General features: G+C 43.6%; 1 protein-coding gene across 12 annotated transcripts; it reads right to left on the bottom strand.

Moving 5' to 3' along the window:
- Positions 1 to 1241: 1241 nt before the first annotated feature.
- LOC109865811 (SUN domain-containing protein 1) lies at positions 1242 to 22068 on the bottom strand. Of its 12 annotated transcripts, none has more exons than XM_031799831.1 (21): positions 21632 to 21931; positions 10054 to 10262; positions 9737 to 9945; positions 9342 to 9599; positions 8986 to 9108; positions 8133 to 8213; positions 7536 to 7646; positions 7321 to 7419; positions 6572 to 6665; positions 6341 to 6399; positions 6082 to 6239; positions 5672 to 5941; positions 5113 to 5199; positions 4840 to 4898; positions 4606 to 4735; positions 4092 to 4391; positions 3517 to 3601; positions 3198 to 3313; positions 2874 to 3041; positions 2586 to 2678; positions 1242 to 1937 (listed from the first exon to the last, which is right to left on the bottom strand). In XM_031799831.1, the coding sequence occupies exons 2-21, from the start codon at positions 10185 to 10187 to the stop codon at positions 1821 to 1823; spliced, it is 2751 nt and encodes a 916-aa protein (XP_031655691.1). In that variant the 5' UTR covers positions 10188 to 10262; positions 21632 to 21931; the 3' UTR covers positions 1242 to 1820. The 12 variants fall into 12 exon arrangements, with proteins under 12 accessions (XP_031655691.1, XP_031655694.1, XP_031655690.1 ...); XM_031799834.1 differs by lacking the exon at positions 21632 to 21931 and adding an exon at positions 13307 to 13411; XM_031799830.1 differs by lacking the exon at positions 21632 to 21931 and adding an exon at positions 11245 to 11350.
- Positions 22069 to 22381: the final 313 nt, after the last annotated feature.

Here is a 22381-nt window from a genome sequence, read left to right as displayed (position 1 = left end):
TGTGGTTACATAAGACAGAAGGTTACTTAAACGAAAGTAGAGTTGGTGGGTGTATGAAGAACGTCTAGCAACCCAATGGTTCCGAGTTAAAATCTCGTAACAGACAACTTTAGCATTTTAGTAACTACTCACTACTTTTTAGCTATTTTGCAACTACTTAGCTAACCCATCCACAACCTAAACCCTTTAACCTAACAATGCTAACATTAGCCACCTAGTTAATGTTAGCATTAGCCACCGAGCTAACATCAGGAACAACAAATTGTAATTCGCAACATATCACACGCATTGCAAATTTGTAACATATTGTACGAATTGCAATACATAACATAGAAATTATAATTTGTAACATATCATGCAAAATGTATGGGCATCACAAATGAATACCATTCCAAACGTAACATACACTAATTTCAGTATTTTCGTTGACTATGTTATGTCTACCCAGGAGTCCAGGTTGCACTAGGCCATGGCTCCAGCAGACCTGCTCTGACTTGGAGCCAAGGTTAGGCCCCTGGGACTTTTCAGCACGCTTTTACATAACAATGGCTACCTGTGAACATGGGTTTACATCTTCGACGGTTAACACCTTCTCAAAAAGCAACGGTCTTGATTATGCAGTTATTGATCCTGCTCTTCACAAGTCCTCACTCTCAAACCTAGATATGGAAACACTTCCCTAGTATGAAAATCAGGGTGTATACACTAGTGTAACACTGCTGTTACAGTCAAATAGCAGCATGAGTCGTATTTACTGAGCAGCTCCTTGGAGAGAATATAGCTACTCTTTGCTACTGCTGCCCTTCCCTTATTGTTGAGTATAGCGACCCCTACTGGGCGAGAGATACTACCACACCAGATGACTAGCTACGACATGTGACTGCTGCATTTGAGAATTCTGCACCGAGTGTTTTCTTCTCTGTTCAGTCTAGGATATAAAAACTGTCCATAGAGCATTATTGTCATTTACTGGACATAATGGGTCAGAATCAGTGTGAATGGGGGCACACTTCAGGAAGATTGATTCTCCACCCGACTTTAACCAAGCTGTGCCTGTGGGCATGATAAAACAAAACATCCACATTTTTTGAAACTTCGCAGCCTAACATTTCCTTTCAAAGTTATTTAAAAAAGCAAAAATACTTTTTTCAAATCAATGACCGTTACTTTACAACAACTGGAAATGAAAGTCTTTATTTGAACATTTCTTACAAGTTACAAAAGACAAAAATAAAATTATATTTAAAAAAAACACCTGTATAGTCCCAAGCCAATTTTACAAATAGTCTGAAAATCCTTTACAAAAAATATAGTACACAGATTGCTAAATCAGGACAAACAAATAAATAATGAGATTTACAACTGGGCACTTGTAGATTATCGATAAATGGTTAATGGTCAAAGCCTGATTTCTGTGGCTGAAGGGACCAGTGCAAGATATCCCTAACTTACTTACTTCCCTTTAAAAAACAAACAAAATAAACATTTTAATAACTGCAGCATATACATCTTTCAAAGCATTTGACATTAGTAGACTTAAAATGACATACTATTGACAAAATGTACACGTTTACATTATTCGTAAGAGAACATGCTAAAACCTGGTTTAACCATGTGCGAGAAGGGGCTCAACACTCAAGAATCCAGTTTGGTCTCAGAATACGTATAGCTCATGTCTAAATAGACTGAGAAAAATGTACTTGAAACATTTTTTAACCAATAGTAAAGCACTGATTGTTATCCAATCATTTTTTTGCATAATATGCCTCCAGTCATCCGCAGAACATTCAAATGTAGGCAGGGTGGTCTGCTCGGTGCCATCAGTGGATACTGGGCTGACCGTGCACTCTGATGCGGTAGAGGCAGGTGTATTCCGTGTGTCCCCAGTTGGACAGCACCCGAACCTCAATGGTCTGATAGGCTTTATCGTTCTCCTCCTGTGGATAGATGGCAAAGGACACTCAGTTTACACTCAAGTAGCAAGACCTATAACTTGCCAAGTCACCATCTCTAGTAGTGCTAGAGATAAATGTCATGTGGACAGTGTCAGGAAAGCTACTCTGAAATCATAGTTTACCAAACTACCGATTACTTAAGATGCTAAAGCAAGCTAAACATACTGTAGTTTACTTAACTAAAGCTACTTTGAAACAGTAGTTCACTACATCCAAGCTACTTTGTGATAAATGATCACATCTAAATCTGAAATGTCATAGACAAACAATTGCAAGAACAGATCACTCTGGAATCAGATTTTAACACAATGTGTAATTGAGCCTATTAAACACAAAAATGTGTTTTCACGTGAGAAATAGGAAGGTCTGGTAGCGAAAAAGGACATTATTTCATTTTCTTTTTGCAAAAACAGTGTGTAGTTCCAGTAGTTAGTTACTTTTTTGCCGTGTAGCAGTATAACTACTGAAAAAAACACCAAGATTTGAATAAAGTTCATCTACCACCAAGCTACTGCAAAATGTAGTTAAACAACATGTAGTTCACTACTCCCCAACACTGCATGTGGACTACTTACATAACATCTACATCTGACCAATCAAGCCCGTTGAGGCAGTGTTAAGTGTACTTACGGTGACGGGATAAGTCTGTAGCGCGTCCCCATCCTCCTGGTAGGTATAGCTGCCAAGTAGCTTACCCTCCTCCTGGTATTCATCATCCAGACCCTGGAAACCGACCACACAGTTAGAAAACAGCAGAGAGCCACAGCAGTAAGTGTGTCAATCAGTACTGCTTCACCAGAGCACATTCACAGTTAACGTGACTGACTTGAGCATCTACTAGGTGTTCTTCTGAATGACTTGTAAAGACAGCCATAACAAACATGTGGCATGTTAAATTGGGTAAGCAGTGTGGCTTACATAGACGTTAAACTGGCGCGGGGCGCTGTCGATGTTGCCTGTTGGCGACAGGTCTTTGGGGATGTGCTCCAATGAGAAGGCAGAGGGCACGATCCTCATGGAGAGACGCATCACCAGGTAACCATGGGAACCCTGAAACGCCCAGCAGTTCCCTGGATGGACGTCGGGCTGCAGTGGAAAAAGAGAGAGAGCGTTGATCAGACCAGTGGCTGAATGTGTTGGCTAGGCAATATCAGGAACTAAAACTCTCCCAATATAATCCATTAATGTAATCACAAAGCCATCAAAAAAAAGACTAGTCTCATGTGGTGACTTGAGACGTACCTGTATGACCACACGAGGAGACTGTGAGAAGTACCAGAGTGGGAGGCCGAACAGACTCATCAGTGCCGTCTTTGTCTCAAACGTCTCAGAGCAGCGAGTGCCCAGGATGTTGCCACCTGCACACACGTAGCCATGATGTCACTTTCACGGCCGTGCACAATGTCAGCCACCCTCACAACGAGGGCATAGCTGAAGCCAGTCATAGCAGAACCAGTGTACTGTGCAAAGCCAAAACAGATCATTCTAAATAATAGGCAGTAGACAAAACAGTCAACGTAGGTCTCCACGCCCCGCCACCACAACAGCTGTGAAACTTTACCTCCAGACTCCAGAGCGTAGTCCACCAGGCCGGTCCGATCCTGGGAGTAGAGTTTCAGAGCATTCTTCACCATCAGCTGCACATGCTGGAGGAGCAAGAGGGGAACAGAGTTGTTAGGTGAGGAACTGGAATAATGCAGACAGACAAGAAATAAGTAATTGAGAACACCAAAACACTGAATCTAATTTAAAACGATATTAACAAAAAGTATATATGGCCTCCCGAGTGGCGCAGCGGTCTAAGGCACTGCATGGCAGTGTTGCTCCATCACTTCCGGCCGTGACCTAGTCTGTGTGACAACCGGCTGTGACCGGGAGTCTGATAGGGCGGCGCTGCCCAGCAGCGTCCGGGTTAGGGGAGGGTTTGGCCCAGCATCGTCCGGGTTAGGGGAGGGTTTGGCCCAGCATCGTCCGGGTTAGGGGAGGGTTTGGCCCAGCATCGTCCGGGTTAGGGGAGGGTTTGGCCCAGCATCGTCAGGGTTAGGGGAGGGTTTGGCCCAGCATCGTCAGGGTTAGGGGAGGGTTTGGCCCGGGGGAGGCTTTATTTGGCTCATCGCACTCAAACAAACAACCTACCTCCTCAGACATCCCGGCCCCAACAGTGTGCATCACGGTCTGAGAGACAGTCTCAGTGCTGAGCATCTCCTGCCTGGCCCTGTTCTCCTCAAGCTGCAGGCTCACGTTCTGCAGGATGCTGAGCTCCAGGGAGGCCAGAGAGGCCTGCAGGTCTGCCCCGCTCACATAACGCTCAGAGAGCCACTGCATTAGCGACTCAGGGAGTTCCTTCTCCCCGGGTTCGGAATCTCCGGCCTGCTCACTGCCGTAGAACAGGATCCGCAGTTCCCGCCTCACCTGGGCAGACACCTGCTCAGACACCTGTCACAACCACAGACGTCAAGGGTCGACAGAGGAGATTTATACAAAAGATCTTCAGAAAAAAATATTATGCTGAGATTCAGTCAGAGATAATATTGAGTGTCTATACAGGACCAGCTATTCAAAGCAATGGAAGAGGCCATCTGGAAAGGCACATACTGGAGCAATGCATGTGAGAACAGAGAGAGAGAGAGAGAGAGCGCAAGCAACTCACCATGTCATGGAGATGGTCCAAGCGGTCCCCCATGCCCTGGCATCCCATCACCCCCTGCAGGTCCTGCCTAATGCTCTCCAGTGCCGCCTCCAGCCGTTGCACCTCCGCCAGCAAGGCATCATGGGACTCACTGTCCATACCCACAATCGAAGGGCACACACAGGGAGCAATATTCAACACCACTTGTGATTTCATTCAATTATTACAATCCAAAGGTTTTTGTGCTGAACTCACCTGACTGGCGCAGGAACTGGCGTGGCACTGGCAGTCTCAACTTGCCTCCTCTGCACCTCCTGAAGACATCATCAACATAACATGGATGTATGACAACAAATACATGTTATACAGGTTCTACAGTAAGGTCTGTACATTTATATAAAATATTTTACCTCTATTTAACCAGGCAAGTCGATTAAGAACAAATTCTATATTACAGTGAGGGCAAAAGGCCTTCTGTGGGGATGGGGGATATACATAGAACGTAGTATAGGATCTATGGATGTGTACCTCTGTCTTGGCAGCCAGTGTCTGCAGTAGAACCTCTAGTTGAGCAAGACGAGACTCTTGGCCCTGCTGCTGCACCACAACCTGCTCCTGCACAACACAGGAAGAGATTAATGAGCATCACATCCTGCTCAACACATGAAGAGATTAATGAGCATCACATCCTGCACAACACAGGAAGAGATTAATGAGCATCACATCCTGCTCCTGCACAACACATGAAGAGATTAATGAGCATCACATCCTGCACAACACAGGAAGAGATTAATGAGCATCACATCCTGCTCCTGCACAACACATGAAGAGATTAATGAGCATCACATCCTGCTCCTGCACAACACAGGAAGAGATTAATGAGCATCACATCCTGCTCCTGCACAACACATGAAGAGATTAATGAGCAGAGGTAAAAAAAAGAGAAAAAAAAGTATATATATATAGATATTTTTTTAAGTTACCCAAGTAAGCGGACCAAATTATAAACTCATTTACTTTTCATTACAAGCACAATTACTATCCGCTCCCTGAAATGGACCTCTGACTATCTAACCTGGAGAATCACCTGTTCCCTCTGCAGTACTGAATCCTTCTCCATCTCTCTCCTCAGTAGGGTGAGTCTCTCCTCCAGCAGGCCAGACACCCACAGCCCCATGCCGTCCCTGTCCGCCTGGGTGTCCAGTTGCTCTCGTAGAGAATGGTAGAGACCCAACACTTCTCCGTGCTGCTGCTCCTGCCTCTGGCCCCCTCCCTCCACCTTCTCCCACAGTTGGGCCAGCCTCTGCTCCAACTGGGCCAGGCGCTCAGAGTCCACAGACACGGCCACACTGCCTGGCTGTTCATATACAGGGGAGGGGGATAGGGGTCAGGTCAGCTATACAGAGTATCAGGCCTTATCCATAGAATTGGAAGGTCTTAAGGAAGCTGACAATTATATAATGGTTGATTGAATACGTGCATCAACACCCCTGCTACCTGTGAGACAGCTGGTGGTGGTGGAGTCATGGTGGACTGCCCATCTTTGGTCTGGGCTTGGGCAGAGGTGAAACTGAGGGAGTAGGCCGTCCTCCACTCAGTGACGTTAACGGCAGGCAATACAGACAGCAGGCTGGACGGACCCCAGTGCCACAGAGCTGGGAGAACATCGAGAACGGAGGATTTAGGAGACGGAAGAGGGCACAGTGGGTGATTGTTCAGTACTATGGATAACCAGCATGAGAGCAGTGCTACTCACTCAGGAGGATGAGGAATGGGAGCAAAATCAACAGGAGTTTGAGGAGCTTGGCAGGGTAACTACGACAACAGAAAAACACTTGTTAGTGTGATCACATATTATGGAGCTCCAGCGACTACCACATACAGGTGACTGCAAAAATAATGGAAACACTACATTTTATGTTGGCGTTTCCTTTATTTGAGCAGTTACCGGTTCCTTGAGTATTACTCTCAGGCCCAAGAGACTCACCGTGTCAAGATGAAGACGTTGAGCAGAGAGAGAAGAGTAACCAGATGGTACCATCCAGTCCCAAGCCACCAGAAGACCCCCGTCGCTGCCTTGCCTGTACACGCAAAGACAGACAGGGAGCAGATTAGTGAGCGTTCTTCAGGAGGCGGGAGGGGTAGATGAGGCACGTCCACACAGCACTAAGGATTAGAGAATCAAGTACATTCCCCAGATGAGGTAAGAGACAAGGACATAAATGCAGTGCAACAGGTTACGGGGTTAGTTACAGACAGAGGTGATACAGAAGGCTGAGCAAAAGTGTTCTCTGTCAGCATAGATGCACAGTACAGCAGAGAGGAGCCTTTTTTTTAAGGAGAGCACAGTTTTAGCAAATCGCACGACTCCATCAAACTCCTGTACAGTGTGACAAATCGCTCCCATTCTTGGCGCCAACTTTAAAATGCCCAGAGAGACGGAAGCAGCAGGCAGAGGGGGGGGGGGGGGGGGGGTGATCAGTTCTGCAGACAGTCTCTGCAGTTTCCTAACCTAACGCATAGAGCAGTGAATTAGAAATGATGAGACACAAAACAAACGGCAGCTAGTCATCTTAAATGGGAAAAGGTTAGAGAGATAGATCTACTCCAAGCCACCATTCTAATGGGTTTCACGTTAGGTAGGCAGACACACAAACTAGCCATGGGGAGACTAGGACTAGGAGATATCATGCAGGGGTGTATTTGGAGGCTGGTTACACACGGGAAAATTATGACCTGGGGACCTAACTGCCAACCAGGGAACCGACAGCATCCTCCTCATCACGGCCCAGACAGCTGAGCCTGCCTCCTGCCCAACCCACAACACACTTGAGCCTGGGGACCAAAACATAACTTCATCTACTTACATACAACAGTAAAATAAGGACTAAATGTAGAACTCGTTTCAAGTATATCAGGATAGGCCAGAGTTTGCTGGATTAATAGGTAACCTGTGTAAACAGCGGCGAGCCACAGTGCTCCCAACACGTGGTGTGACCGGGAGGCCCATGTGGTGTAGGTTGCGTGTGTCTCCGCGTGCTGCTTCCGTTTGCAGTCATCACCTATTAGCATCAGCAGGGTGGGTGAGCAGCAAAGGCAGAAAGTAAAACATGAAAATAAAAATGTTTTGAGATAGAGAGGCAGGCTAAAAAGGCAGGTAGCCTAGCAGTTAAGAGCTCTTGGCCAGTAACCAAAAGGTCGATGGTACGAATCCCCGAGCCAGCAAGGTTGAAAAATCTGCCGTTCTTCCCTTGAGCAAGACATTTAACCTCCCAACAACAACAACTATTCCCCGGCGCCGAAGACGTCGATTAAGGCAGCACCTCTCTGATTGAATGCATTCAGGTGTGCGACTGACATTTCCTCTACCAAGAGTACACTAACAAGAAGTACGTGGCAGGTGTGTGTAGTCACAAAGGTTATGAGAAGAGTGAAAAATCATACCAAGTCACATTATTCTGTTATTCACAAAAAACACATCGTCTTGTAGTACATAGTCAAGGGTTCATGCACAAACAACTATATCGGTGTGGAGGTCAGTTACTCACACAGAGAGCCAATCAGATTCATGTGCTTCCCGTCAGTCCCCAACTCCTTTACATGCATGCTTCCGCAGTAGCTGGAGAGAGCTGCAACCAATAAGAAAGAAAATCAGATAAAAACTAGCACAACTACATATCGATGGAGCATCCCTCTTTCCCTTCCTTGACCTGAGCGCAGAGCAAATTTGCATGTCACCAGGGCAATAGCCAAAGCGAAGGTAGCCCATTTGTTTGGGAGATAGAGGGTGAAATCTGTGGGGTAAAAGTGCCATACAAACACCCGAAAAGGAAGGTGGAGTTGGCCCAGCGTCGTCCAGGTTAGGGGAGTGTTTGGCCGGGGGGGGGGCTTTCTTTAGCACTCTAGCGACTCCTTGTGGCGGGCCGGGTGCCTGCAGGCTGACCACAGTCGTCAGTTGAACGGTGTTTCCTCCAACACGTTGGTGCGGCTGGCGAGCAGGTGTTAAGAAGCACGGTTTGGTGGGTCATGTTGTTTTCGGAGGATGCATGACTCGACCGTTGCCCGTTGGAGAGTTACAGCGACGAGACAAGATCGTAATCACGAAATTGGGGAGAAAAAGGGGCCAAATAATTGCATGATTATGTTGAGCTTTAGCAAAGCATTGTCAGATTTCCTGACAGCCTATGCAAATCATGTGGTGGTAGCCTATCTCAGCACTACACCGCTGTTATGAGTGCAGGAAAAAGTTGAGACCCACCTAAAACGATGAATTATCCGTTATCCACATTATTTATGACACAAAAGTGGGATGCTGCAAGGCAGATATGAGAGAGACAGAGTGAAAGGCAACGCTGGCGCTGTAAAGACAGCAAGAAGCCGAGCCGGCGCAGAAGCTGATACCTTCGCCATTCTTGTGTGTCCTCATCAGTACACTCTTTAAGAGCAGTGAGAAGACGTATGCCACAGAGGCTGCTGCCCTCCTGCTCACACGCACACAGGTGTCCGGGACGGACACCAGCAAACCTGAATCAAACCAATTCAACTTGATTGAAAATGCACAAAATCACAATGAATGTCAAATGTAAGAAAATGAAAATTGACAGTCATGAATCAGCAATGACAACAACAACAACAACAACAACAACAACCAAAACACTGTGGATGATATGCCTTCAAATGGAATGGGAAGGGAAAACACTCCTAGATACAACACATGCAGTACTGAGCGCATACATATTATAATACTTGGCTCTCACCCGTTTTGTGCTTGCGGCTCTTGTCCCTGGCGTAGACCGTGGAGGGAGGGGACGTACAGGGGGCTGTCAGGGCCTGGTAGCTGGTGGCAGAGCAGGCACCAGTGGAGGACGAGGAGTAGGTGCTTAGAGCCTCATGTCTGTCCGAGGGGATAGGGAAGTCCTTACAGAAGCTACCATTCACCATGGAGGTCTGGGTCTGTACAGAGTTAATGTCTCCGTTGGTCCTACACATACTGTGGTCTACCGCCATGGTCCGCTCTGTAACGCACAGACAGATTTGATAATGAAACACAAAGTTAGCCTTTTTAAAAGGAATCCATTCAAGACACTGATGTCTCAGGCATGACAAGTAATTGTGATCGATAAGGTCGTAAAAAAAAAAGAAAAAAGAAGACCTTTATCTTCAGAAGCTTCATCCAAACCCCAGAAGCTGCCGACCAGCGTGCGCTCCTGGATGCACGACTCGTCCAGCATGGAGGCGTCACTGGCGGTCACGCTGCTGTTGTGCTGCCGGGAGCCATGCTGGCTCTTACGGGGCGTGGTGCTGAGCAGAGACTGGGTGCAGGAGACAGAGTGCTGCTGAGACCTCCTGCTCTTCAACCCCCTGGGAGAGGGAGAAGTGAACAGTCAGATTAGACATGGAAACCATTGGCTGTAACACGCAGGCCCAAATCCATAGAAGGAACCCCAGGGCAGCAGCAGCATCACTTACTTGGACTCTCTGCGACTGGCTCCTCCTGCGCTGAAGGAGGCACCGTGGTACACATTGTGGTTCAGATTAGAGTCTAGGCTGTCGTCGCCATAGAGACCAGTGATAGTGTGCAGACGCAGGCTCCGCCGAGACATCCTGGGAGACTCGAAAACACTGGAGTGATCATGTGCTCCTTCTCAAAGTCCAGGGCTGTTGTTAAGAAGCTGGAGCTGGGAAAACAAGGACGAAAAGACAGGAATGCATTTAGATGAACATTCATATAATAAACATTTTATTTTCTAAGCAACAGTAAATAATTTGAATGGCAACATCAATGATTCTAATTCTAAAATCATACGTCACGCAAAAATACCAAAAAAAATCCTAGTATTTTACTTCCTCTTCTTCTAGAATGCAGACAAAGCATGGAAGGCGCAATTGTTCCCCAATGGCAGCAAACATTTTACCGTAATGGCACGGTCACCCTCTGCTAGTAGTGCAAAGCTTAAGTTGAGAGGCTGCGGTTGTTCTATTCCCCTGTAACCACACAGGGCTGGTTTGACAGGAAATGAGCACTGATGCTCCCCCATCACAGTAAAGAACACAGGAAGAGAAATGAGGCCACATGATGGGGCCTTCTCTAAACATGGTGATATTACAGCAAGAGTTGGGGACCTACATCTACTGGCAGCTGCTATAGACACACTTCTCCCATATTCCTTGCCCAGAGTTGGCCCAGATTTCAACAGAGACGAGTTATGCTCAACATATCCATGCCAAGAAAAAGCAAAAAAAGATAACTGTTGCTGCCATCTCTCAAGGAACAATCCCAGCATTCATATTGTTCATCTTTGAAACCGTTTCTAAATCTGTACACGCGACTGATACCAGAAACGATCATTGGGCAGACTGAAGTCCCTGTTGGGAATAGCACAACGGTAGTACAACGGAACGGTAACTTTCCATATAACAATGCATGACAGGCTATTACAGCCTGAAACCTAATCTCTATAATAAAACACACACACACACACAGAGCAAACAGGAGTAACCCTGCCTGCTGTCTAAAAATAGGCAAGCGCACAGACAAAGAACATAATGAAAGAGGATGATACATACAGATCCCCCCCACGTCACCCAGCTCACCAGAATCCACCTCTCGTCACCATCGCTCATCCCAGGGAAAAGCAGACAAACATCACAGACACTCACCCAGACACTCACGCGAGACAGGAGATTAGGCAGCTTAACACTACTTAATGTGTGTAGCCAATGCTTCGTGTTTACTTCCTGTTGCCAGCGATAGACAAGCCTATTAGAGATTCAACTCCCCCTCCCTTATCCTCTCCTCCCGTCTCTACAAAACAATGACACCAATCCATGAATTATGCACTTTGACATGAGTGATGTCAGTCCTTAGGTGCAACTGACAACAAAAAGGACTTGTTAAAAAAAAAGACTTGTTAAAAAATGTTTTTTAAAGTTACATATTGGGATGTTCTTTTTGATGATATATTGTATTGCAATATTATTTTTGCACTAATAGTCTTACCTCCACCAAAACGCTATAATTTTTTCCTCCATAACTTTTTCTAAAATAGAGAGCCAATTTGTTTAACACTTACTTCCATGACTGATCAAAACTCATTCTCATGGCTGCCTCTTGTTGCTCTGCAGCAGACATGGTGAGTAACATGTTTGGAACATGGTCGAATCGCAACACACATCGTATCGGCACCTAAGTATCGTATTGTGAGGTCCCTGGCAATTCCCAGTGTCCATATCAGTGTCACAGAGCTAATATCGAATATGATTTCATAAACGAAAGGAGAAACTCTCCAGGGCCCTTGCCCATGTAAAAAACCCAACAACTCACCCTGCTCTCCGGTTCTTTCCCTCCAGGTCTTTCTATTCATGTCCTAAATTAAGCCGACAGGATTACAGAGGGCCTTGGCAGAGCCAATTATGTGCTTTCCGCTGCGTCTGTTGCCCCTCCTGCCCCCTGCTAGGGGCGCTCTATGCCCCTCCGTGGGACAGCAGTGAGTCCTCAGCAGTCTCACCCAAATCCCCAGTCTGGGCCAGGGGAACCAGGCCCAGGACAGCTGCAGTGAGACCAGGCTGATGGGTACAGCAGTCCCTCTTCCTTTCGTACTCAGGGGATAAAACGTACAAGACATGTCTGTCACGGTTCTCACCCATCAGCTCCTGCACACACACCAAGTTGGTTTTAGTTCAGACTAGAGGTCTTCTCGGCTCAAAAAGTTGCACGCGGACAGACCCCGGGACAATCAGACCCGGACGGACCCGACGACAACAAGACCTAGACCCGATCCGTACCCTAATGGACCAGTGCCAAAAAATAATCATAATAAATGCTCCCTGTTCAAGAATAGGTCTTTATATATGTTGGCTAGACCTTCTATAAGTCAATTCATAGGCTATGCAGAGCAGTGGTCAGGTCCATTCGGCTGTAGTTACAGAGACCCAATCACAAACAAACATGACCCGAACCTGAGGGAAAAGTTTTCATTTTGGACCTGGACCCTTGAACACCTCTGAAACAGACATTCAATCATGACATATAATGGTTACTCGACTCCAAAACATAGTGAGTATGTTTACATGCACACTAATAATAATTTGATATTAAACTGATTATGGCAGTAGTCATGTAAACTTCACTCTGCTTATTAAGGTCAAACTCGAAATAAGCTGTTTAAATCGGAGTTCCAGCGCCAGCCCCCCTCTTCTCCGCCAGCCTCCCTCTTCTCCGCCAGCCCCCCCTCTTCTCCGCCAGCCCCCCCTCTTCTCCGCCAGCCCCCCCTCTTCTCCGCGAGTGAAGGGAGTTCGAAAAAACTGAAATAATGCATTTTAGAAATACTTTTCACATATAGGGTTCCAAAAATAACATGGTGGCTGTGGTAGAACGTATATTTTGATTGGCAAATGTCCTTAACACCAAACTATTATATTTCTGATGATTCACAATATTGATCGTGTGCATGTAACAGTACACTGTGATACAAATAGTCAACCGCAGGCCTCCGGAAAAACAGAAACTGCTATGTAGACAGAATAACTCAATGCCATTATCATTGCCTGACGCACTGAATTCTTCCGTTGCTCTATCATTCGCTACATACTTCAGTCTGCCATAATCTAAAAATGGTTTGTTTTGTACAAGCAGGATTGTACAAAACAAAGTAATCAGCGATTGGACCAGTATCTATAACCAGTATCAAAAGGCAATGACATTTTCAAAACGTTGCTTTACCCACGCGGTTCTGGCCCAAACCATCAGTTTCTGGACCCAATCAGACGGTTCGAATGGCTATGCGTTCTATAAGGGTCCGGGGGGGCGGAGTTAAATTGCGGTGAAGAAACAAACGAGCGTTCCGTCGGAGCAATGAGTCTGGGTAACCAGGCAACCATTCTTGGTCTATCACACATTTTAGGGTTAATCGATGGTCCAACTCCCGAAAATGCTAAATAGAGCTTTTAGGGCCGATACCAGTATCGCGATACTTGTTAGTATCCTGGCAAGGAAACAAAACACGAAGCAGATTTCACTTATTTTGGAAAGCAGCCTTCATATTGGAAGAAACATGTCAAATTTATTTTCCAAGCTATAGTGCACAATATTTTTCATAAGGCAGTTTGTTTAAAGGACCGAAGAATTAACCTCATCTCACCCCACAGGTCTACATTTATTTCCCAAAGCATGTCTATAATGAAGTATGCCCAACTGTTGTCTGAGAAGCTCGTAAAGCATATGAGGAGGTTGTATCAGGTCTTACTCTTCACATAAGAAAAAGACCAATAAAGAATGAGAAATACAATTACAGAATTCACGACTAAGAAAGAAAACGCAGATTAAATAGAAATGTCGACACCCTTCAACAGTTGAACACGCTGAAGCTTGAATTATAGCATAATAAAAAACACCTGGTCTGCAGAGATAGCTGTCCTGAAATGCAAACAATGCTGAGCAAGGTGAAAGTGTGGGGAAAATGCTTGCTTGGCAAATTAGGAAAGAGGACCAGGAATGTACCATCTACAGCATTATTAAAAACCCCAATGGAATTTCTGAAATTAACTGAATCAGAGAAAAATTGTATGACAGGGAAATGTTTCCCTAAGTGAGCTGGTGGAGGCGATAGACTACAAAATGGGAAATCTCCTGGTGATGATTGATTCCCAGTGAAATTTTACAGACACTTTCATCCCAAATCACTAAAGCCTGTTACATATGCTAACAGCAACTCTAGAGAAAAATGTACTTACCCAATCACTGTTTGGCTTCAAATCACCTAACTTAAAAAAAGATAGATAAAGGATGGATTGTCATTGCCGAACCTTCCGCCCAGTATAATTTTTGAATGTGGATTATAAATTAATTGCTAAGGCATTGGCATTTCGCATAGAAATAGTACACTGAACAAAAATAAAACAACATGTGGTGTTGGTCCCATGGTTCATGAGCTGAAATAAAATAAATTTTTACACAAAGCTTATTTTGCTCAAATTGATTTACATCCCTGTTAGTGAGCATTTCTCCTTTGCCAATATAATTCATCCATCTGACAGGTGTGGTATATCAAGAAGCTGAATAAACAGCATGATCATTACACAGGTGCACCTTGTGCTAGGGACAATAAAAGGCCATTAAAAGGTATAATTTTGTCCCAACACAATGCCACAGATGCCTCAAGTTGAGGGAGCGTGCAATTGGCATGCTGACTGCAGGAATGTCCACCAGAGCTGTTGCCAGAGAATTGAATGTTCATTTCTCTACCATAAGCCACCTCACAACCACAGACCATGTGTAGCCACGCCAGCCCAGGACCTCCACAACCAGCTTCTTTACCTGCGGGTCTCATCTGAGAACAGCCACACAGGCAGCTGATGAAACTGGGTTCGCGCAACCAAATCATTTCTGCACAAACTGTCAGAAAATCTCAGGGAAGCTCACCTGCGTGCTCGTCATCCTCACCAGCGTCTTGAACCGACTGCAGTTCGACATCGTAACTGACTTCAGTGGGCAAATAGTCACCATCAAATGGCCATTGGCACACTGGAGAAGTAGGTTCTTCACAGATTAATTCCAGTTTCAACTGTACCTGGCAGAAAGCATGTAAGGAGTCATGTGGGTGAGCGGTTTGCTGATTTCAATGTTGTGAACAGAGTGCCCCATGGTGGGGTTATGGTATGGGCAGGCATAAGCTACTGACCACGAACACAATTGCATTTAATCGATGGCAATTTTAATGCACAAAGATACCGTGACGAGATCCTGAGGCCCATTGTCGTATCATTTATCCGCTGCCATCACCTCATGTTTTAGCATGATAATGCACAGCCCCATGTCGCAAGGATCTGTACAGAATTCCTGGAAGCTGAAAATGTCCCCGTTTTTTCATGGCCTGCATACTCACCCATTGAGCATATTTGGGATGCTCTGGATCGACGTGTACGAAAGCATGTTCCAGTTCCCGTCAATATCCAGCAACTTCGTACAGCCATTGAAGAGGAGTGGGACAACATTCCACAGGCCACAATCAACAGCCTGATCAACTCTATGCGAAGGAGATGCATGAGGCAAATGGTGGTCACACCAGATTCTGACTGGTTTCCTGATCCACACCCCTACCTTTAAGGTTTATGTGACCAGCAGATGCATATCTGTATTCCCAGTCATATGAAATCCATAGATTAGGGCCCAATGAATTTTTTTCATTTGACTGATTTCCTTAAATGAACTCAGTAAAATCATTGAAATTGTAGCATGTTGCATTTATTTTTGTTCAGTGTAATAAAAAACAAAAAAAACTTGATTCACTTAGATCAAACAGGGTTCATAAGGAATAGGACTTTCGTCATACCAGGAACTTGAACTTTCCAAAAGTGGCAGTATCATTGGATGCTGAAAAAGTATTCGATAGAGTGAAATGGGCATATTTGAAAAAACACACATTTGGTCTGGTATTTATTTCCTGGATTGAGCTATTGTATAAATCCCCCAAAGCAGTGTCATGATGTTGTCCTCTTTGAGTACATCAAGCACCATCCCCCGCTCTCTGCTTCTACATCCAGACTGCTGTGGGCAGAGTGAGGTCGTAAATTCCTAAGGAAGACCCTGCCTCATGGACACACAGTTTTGAGAGTAGTTTTCATGGAGACAAAGGAAATCCCACCACCTCACAGAACGTGAGGTATGAACAAATTTCATGTTCCAGAGAAAGTGTAAAAGATCGGTGAAGAATCCAGCTACGAAATGGTGCATTTGGAACAACTTGGGAAGCTCAAGAGAGACGGTGCGGCCACATTACCATAACGCTGTTTATATGATAGCCTCAGATATGAGGTTTACATCTAATTGTTGTATAAGATGAATGAGTGAGGATGATACTGTTTGAATAATGGTGTAAGATTATTGTGGACTGTTTAATGAATAAAAATACAATTCCCTTTTGATTTGAACTAAATCAGAGGACTGCCCCTGAGCCAGTTAGGGTCAGACATCCTAGGACAGCCCTCTTCTGCCATTCTGGATAAAACCCCACTTTGAGAAATTATCAGCAGACCATGTTTTTCTCCAGTAGGAGAGTGACTGAAGGTTGTAGACCATTGCTGAATCTTTTAACCATACCATGTGGTTAAAACTCTTAGACTATCGATACCGACAGAATAAGAATAAGTCTTTGATAGTAATTACTAGTCTGCAGCTAGGAATTCGGCATCATTGAACGACAACCGCCGAAACATCCATTCTATAACGAATGTGACTCTGAACAATCCCCTCTAACCACAACCGAGAGAGGGAGAGAAACGGACAATTCTGCAAAAGAAATTAACTTTTCACTAGCGATCAAGACAACACACTGAGCGTAAATATATATTGATTGCAATTGTTCCCGAATGAGTGAGTGTTCATGTGTAAGGGATTAGCATTTTAATTGTTATAATTAACTCTGTAGGGACTTCTTAGTCGACCCACCATTGCCCCTCTGTCTAACAAGCTGCCATGTCGGTTCAGCCCACCTAGGGCACATTCTATCATTTCATGTAACCATATTTACTGTTTGTTTATGCATTTCTGTGAATTACTTAGTTAGTAATAAATAAATGATTTAAGACAATTTATGTATGGATGACTCATAGTCAAGACTGGGTTCGTGCAGATAGACAACAATTTACGGCGTTTGGAATGAGACTAATGTGAGGTAAAATAAATAAATCATTAATCAGAAGACTATTGATCAGATATGAAAATATCTGAAAGGTTATATTCGGAAATTATAACTTTGTAATCTGAATACTTTCTTTGGTGCCCCCTATTTCCTAGTTAATTACAGTTATACGATTAATTACTTTGATCGCGTTATACTAATTACAGGGAATCTTTGATAAAACTATGTCTTCAATTTAATGATAGTAAAGGCACGACAGCAGGTAGAAGTACAAATGGACTAATCTCAGCTCCATTTAAGATAAGAGGAACAACACAAGGATGCCCTCTGTCCAGTTATTTATTTTCTTTAGCCACGGAACTCCTAGCATCAATAATCAAACCCATTGCTCAATCCTGGGAATGGAGATTGGTGGATAACAACATGTGATATCATTGTATGCAGATTACATTTTACTGTATTTATCTGAACCAGAACATTAAGTCAGAATTTATTTTGCAACTGTTGGACACGTATGGTACTGTGTCAGGATTCAAAGTATATTGGGAGAAAATTAGAAAGTGGGAATTATTTCAGTTGACTTTTCAAACTTGGAAAGTAGATTTCAGTGAAATGGACAAAGGCACATGACATGGGTGTTTTGATACCAAACCATTTGGAGGAGGCCTTTAAAATCAACTACTCTCCTTTATTAGATAAGATTCAATCTGATGTTCAGAGATGGAGAACGCTTCCCATTTCTATGTTAGGTAGGGTGAACATAATCCAAATTAATATATTACAATGGTTGATGCATTTATTCCAAGCCTTACCAGTTCCAGTTCCATCCAACTTCTGTAAGAAAATAAATGGCCTACTCTCCAATTTTATTTGGAATGGTTTCATCAGACCAGAGAATCTTGTTTCTCATGGTCTGAGAGTCCTTTAAGTGGAGCTTCCGAGTGACGCAGCAGTCTAAGGCACTGCCTCTCAGTGCTAGAGGCATCATTACAGACCCTGGTTCGATCCTGGGTTGTATCACAACCGGCCGTGATCGGGAGTCCCATAGGGCAACGCACAATTGGCCCAGCGTCGTCCAGTTTAGGGGAGGGTTTGGCCTTCATTGTAAAATATGAATTTGTTCTTAACTGACTTGCCTAGTTAATTAAAGGTTAAAACTCCAAGCGGGCTGTCATGCACCTTTTACTGAGGAGTGGCTTCCGTCTGGCCACTCTACCATAAAGGCCTGAATGTTGGAGTTCCACAGAGATGGTTTTCCTTCTGGAAGGTTCTCCCATCTCCACAGAGAACTCTGGAGCTCTGTCAGAGTGACCATTGGGTTCTTGGTCACCTTCCCTAACCAAGGCCTTTCTCCCCCGATTGCTCAGTTTGACCAGGCAGCCAGCTCTAGGAAGAGTCTTGGTGGTTCCAAACTTCTTCCATTTAAGAATTATGGAGGCTACTGTGCTCTTGGGGACCTTCCATGCTGCAGAAATGTTTTGGTACCCTTCCCCAAGCCTGTGCCTCAACACAATCCTGTCTCCGAGCTCTATACCAAGGACAATTCCATCAAACTCATGACTTGGTTTTTGCTGTTCCATGCACTGTCAACTGTGGAACCTTATATAGACTGGTGTGTGCCTTTCCAAATCATGTTCAATCAATAGAATTTACCACAGGTGGACTCCAATTAAGTTGTAGAAACATCTCAAGGATGATCAATGGAAACATGACACACCTGAGCTCAATTTCGAGTCTCATAGCAAAGGGTCTGAATACTTATAAAAAATAAAATAAAAACATTGCAAAAATGTATAACCTGTTTTCACTTTGTTATTATTGGGTATTGTGTGTAGATTGAGTAAAACAAATATTTTCATCAATTTTAGAATAAGGCTTTAACGTAACAAAATGTGAAAAGGGGAAGGTGTCTCTATACTTTCCGAATGCACTGTAAATCATTTCAAATTCCTTATATTAAGCAAATGTGCACAATTTTCTTGTTTTATTTACAGAGTCACACTCCAACACTCAGACATAATTTACAGACAAAGCATGCGTTTAGTGAGTCTGCCAGATCAGAGGAGGTAGGGATGTTCTCTTGATAAGTGTGTGAATTGGAACATTTTCTTGTCCTTCTAAGCATAAAACGAGTACTTTTGGGTGTCAGGGAAAATGTAGAGTAAAAAGTACATTATTTTCTTTAGGAATGTAGTGAAGTAAAAGTAAAAATTGTCAGAAATATAAATAGTAATGTAAAGTACAGATACCCCAAAAAACTACTTTTAAATCATTTTTACTTTAGTACTTTACACCACTGCTGCAAAGTAGGCTTACCTGGCAGAAGTATATCATGAGTAAGTATATCATTTGTATCTATTACTTGTAATTTGCGAACTTTGCCATAAAATGAGCAGCAGCTGTACAGAGAACCATTGCTAGACCGGCAAAGACAGCACATTCAGCAGTCACTAGACTTACAATTAAAAGGGCCAGATGCACAATTAGAAGGGAATTAACCATTGACTTGGACTCAAAACATCCAATTGCATTGTTTCTCTATGAACAATTGTACATTTGAGAGTGATTTAAAAAACTAAAACCAGTTCAAATTAAACAAAGAAAACAATTTACGAGAGAAAAAAACAAACCATTTTTTTTGGGCCCCCTTAGAGGTGTTTTTTAACCATTATTTTACCAGATATATTGACAGAAAACAGTGCACTATTTTCACTTGTACACCAAGGACTGGGGGAATAGTTGCAGGGGATAAAAGAGAAGAATGCCTATTTGAAAGATATATATATATAAAAAAAAAATTTGTAGCTCCCGACATGTTTCATTTTTCCCCCAAGTAGCTCTCATGCTAGAAAAGGTTGGAGACCACTGGCCTAAAACTACCCAATCTAAATAGTATCTATCCCTCAGGATTGGAAGTGGCCACAACAGTTATAAACTGTTAAAATTCCAGTCATTCAAAATCTTAATTCCAAAATGTCTAACCCCCAACAAAGTGGGAGAAATAGCTACTAGTGTTGCTTGTTCTTTCCTCCAGAATTTACAACACACAACCAACATATTTGGTAAATTGTGAAGGAAGAATGTCAAATGTCACTTCAGTAGCCTTTTCAAACTTGAACCAATCAGTGAGGGAGTTCGATTAAGCTGAACCGCGGTGAACCAGTCTATGGGCAAAAGCGTATAATCTCCCTTCTCAAATCGAAAACAAATGTGACTTGTCACATGCTTCGTAAACAACAGGTGTAGGCAAACACTAACATGTTATTTTCCAAAAATGTAGAGTGAAAGAAAACAGTGACAAGGAATAAATACACAGTGAATAACTAAAAACAGTGACTGATGAACAGTAATCTGCGAGGTCGGCCATGTTGTCAAGGCTGAATGGTGCATCATTCGGGAACATACACCTCTTTATAACAATATAACATATTTTTGAATTTCAGACTAGTCTTCATTTAGGGAGACAGTCAAATCGTTGATATGAAAACAAACTCATTATTCCACATTCTTAGCCTACATCACTTTTGTTTTGAGCCGAATTCAACATCGACCAGAGTAGGACACCACAGTTGCGTTCAGTTCGCGTAAACGTTTGCTATGTTGCAGAATGGTTAGTACTGAACGACACGTTTCACCAAAACGTCATTGTACGTTTTTGATGTGACTACGTTTGCTCTCGTTTTGTGGGTGTGGCTTGAAGCAATGCGTGACCATAAAAGGGAAGTGGCCATACTGCCAGGGTTAACCAAACCCTCCCAGTGTTTCAACCGGTCATTTAGGACAGCAGTTTCCGTTCAATTGAACTATCCAGAACGAAAAACTTACTCAACGCCGCCCTGGCCTACACCCGGAAGGCAGCCCGGTTAAAAAACGAATGCAATCCCTTTTCACCCGATACAATCTCCTACACAGTAACACCCCGGGACAGATAATCGAATCCCCTCAATCAGCGCAATGTTCAAGGGAGGCTGAGAGCCCCACGCACAATACTCATTTGCGGTGGGCGGGATTACGCGAAAAATGAACTGTCAAACAACAGTATCTCTACTTGCACACTCATCTTCTGCACATCTATCACTCCAATGTTTAATTGCTATATTGTAATTATTTCGCCACTATGTCCTATTTATTGCCTTACCTCCTTTATCCTACCTCATGTGTAACTCTGTTGTTGTTTGTGTCGCACTGCTTTGCTCTATCTTGGCCAGGTCGCAGTTGTAAATGAGAACTTGTTCTCAACTAGCCTACCTGGTTAATGAAGGTGAACACACATACATATATATATATATATGTGTGTATGTATGTATGTGTGTTCACCTTCATTAACCAGGTAGGCTAGTTGAGAACACATATATACATACACATATATATATATATATATTTAAGACTGTCTGGATGTTTCCACTTACCTGGCTGGGCTGATGGGACAGGTGATGCGCAGTGATTTATCAGAACAGTAGCATTTCTCCGTCCTATACCTAGCGTGAAGGTGTACATTAGCTAACTAACGTTAGTTTGACAAAGATGCTTGACAAGCTCTCAAAATAAAACGAATCTCTGAATCCTTACAAACCAAAGTAACGTTTCATTTACACGTGAGTCTCAATATAACCATTAAAAATATCTCACAAGAGTAAGGTTATCGACATTTCTCTAATCTCTACTATTTCGCGGATCACGGTGTTGGTGACTGAACCACATAAATTATATTCTGATGTTTTATGAAGGCGGTAAATAAACTTCACTGGTGCTTTATCGCCACCCTGGACTGGAGTAAAACAGGGTACTTTTGTTTTCTTATCTACACGGACAACAGCTTTTTATGTTCTTTGAAGAGAATCTAAAATGACTGCTGTGCATTTTTCACTACATTGAATAAGAAATAGAGAATGGTTGTGATTTGGCCACTTTGATTTTGAAGTACATTTCATGAATCGGAAATAAAATACCGTTCGAATTGGCCCGAGTAATGTAGTAGCGAATAACTACTGTTGTCAAAGCTGGAAGTTTATTAGCTAGCATAGGCTAGGCTAGCACCCGGCTGAAAAGATGGCGGAACTGGAAGTTGATGTGGTGCGTAAATATAATGGCGGGGAATCAAGGAGAATTGGAATATAGGAAACGTAGAAAAGTAGCATACAGTGATGGAAATGCCCCTT

Source organism: Oncorhynchus kisutch, linkage group LG20 (assembly GCF_002021735.2).
Source record: "Oncorhynchus kisutch isolate 150728-3 linkage group LG20, Okis_V2, whole genome shotgun sequence".
NCBI lineage: Eukaryota > Metazoa > Chordata > Actinopteri > Salmoniformes > Salmonidae > Oncorhynchus > Oncorhynchus kisutch.
Note: the sequence above shows the minus strand (reverse complement) of the source record. Positions and strands in the feature narration are given on the sequence as shown.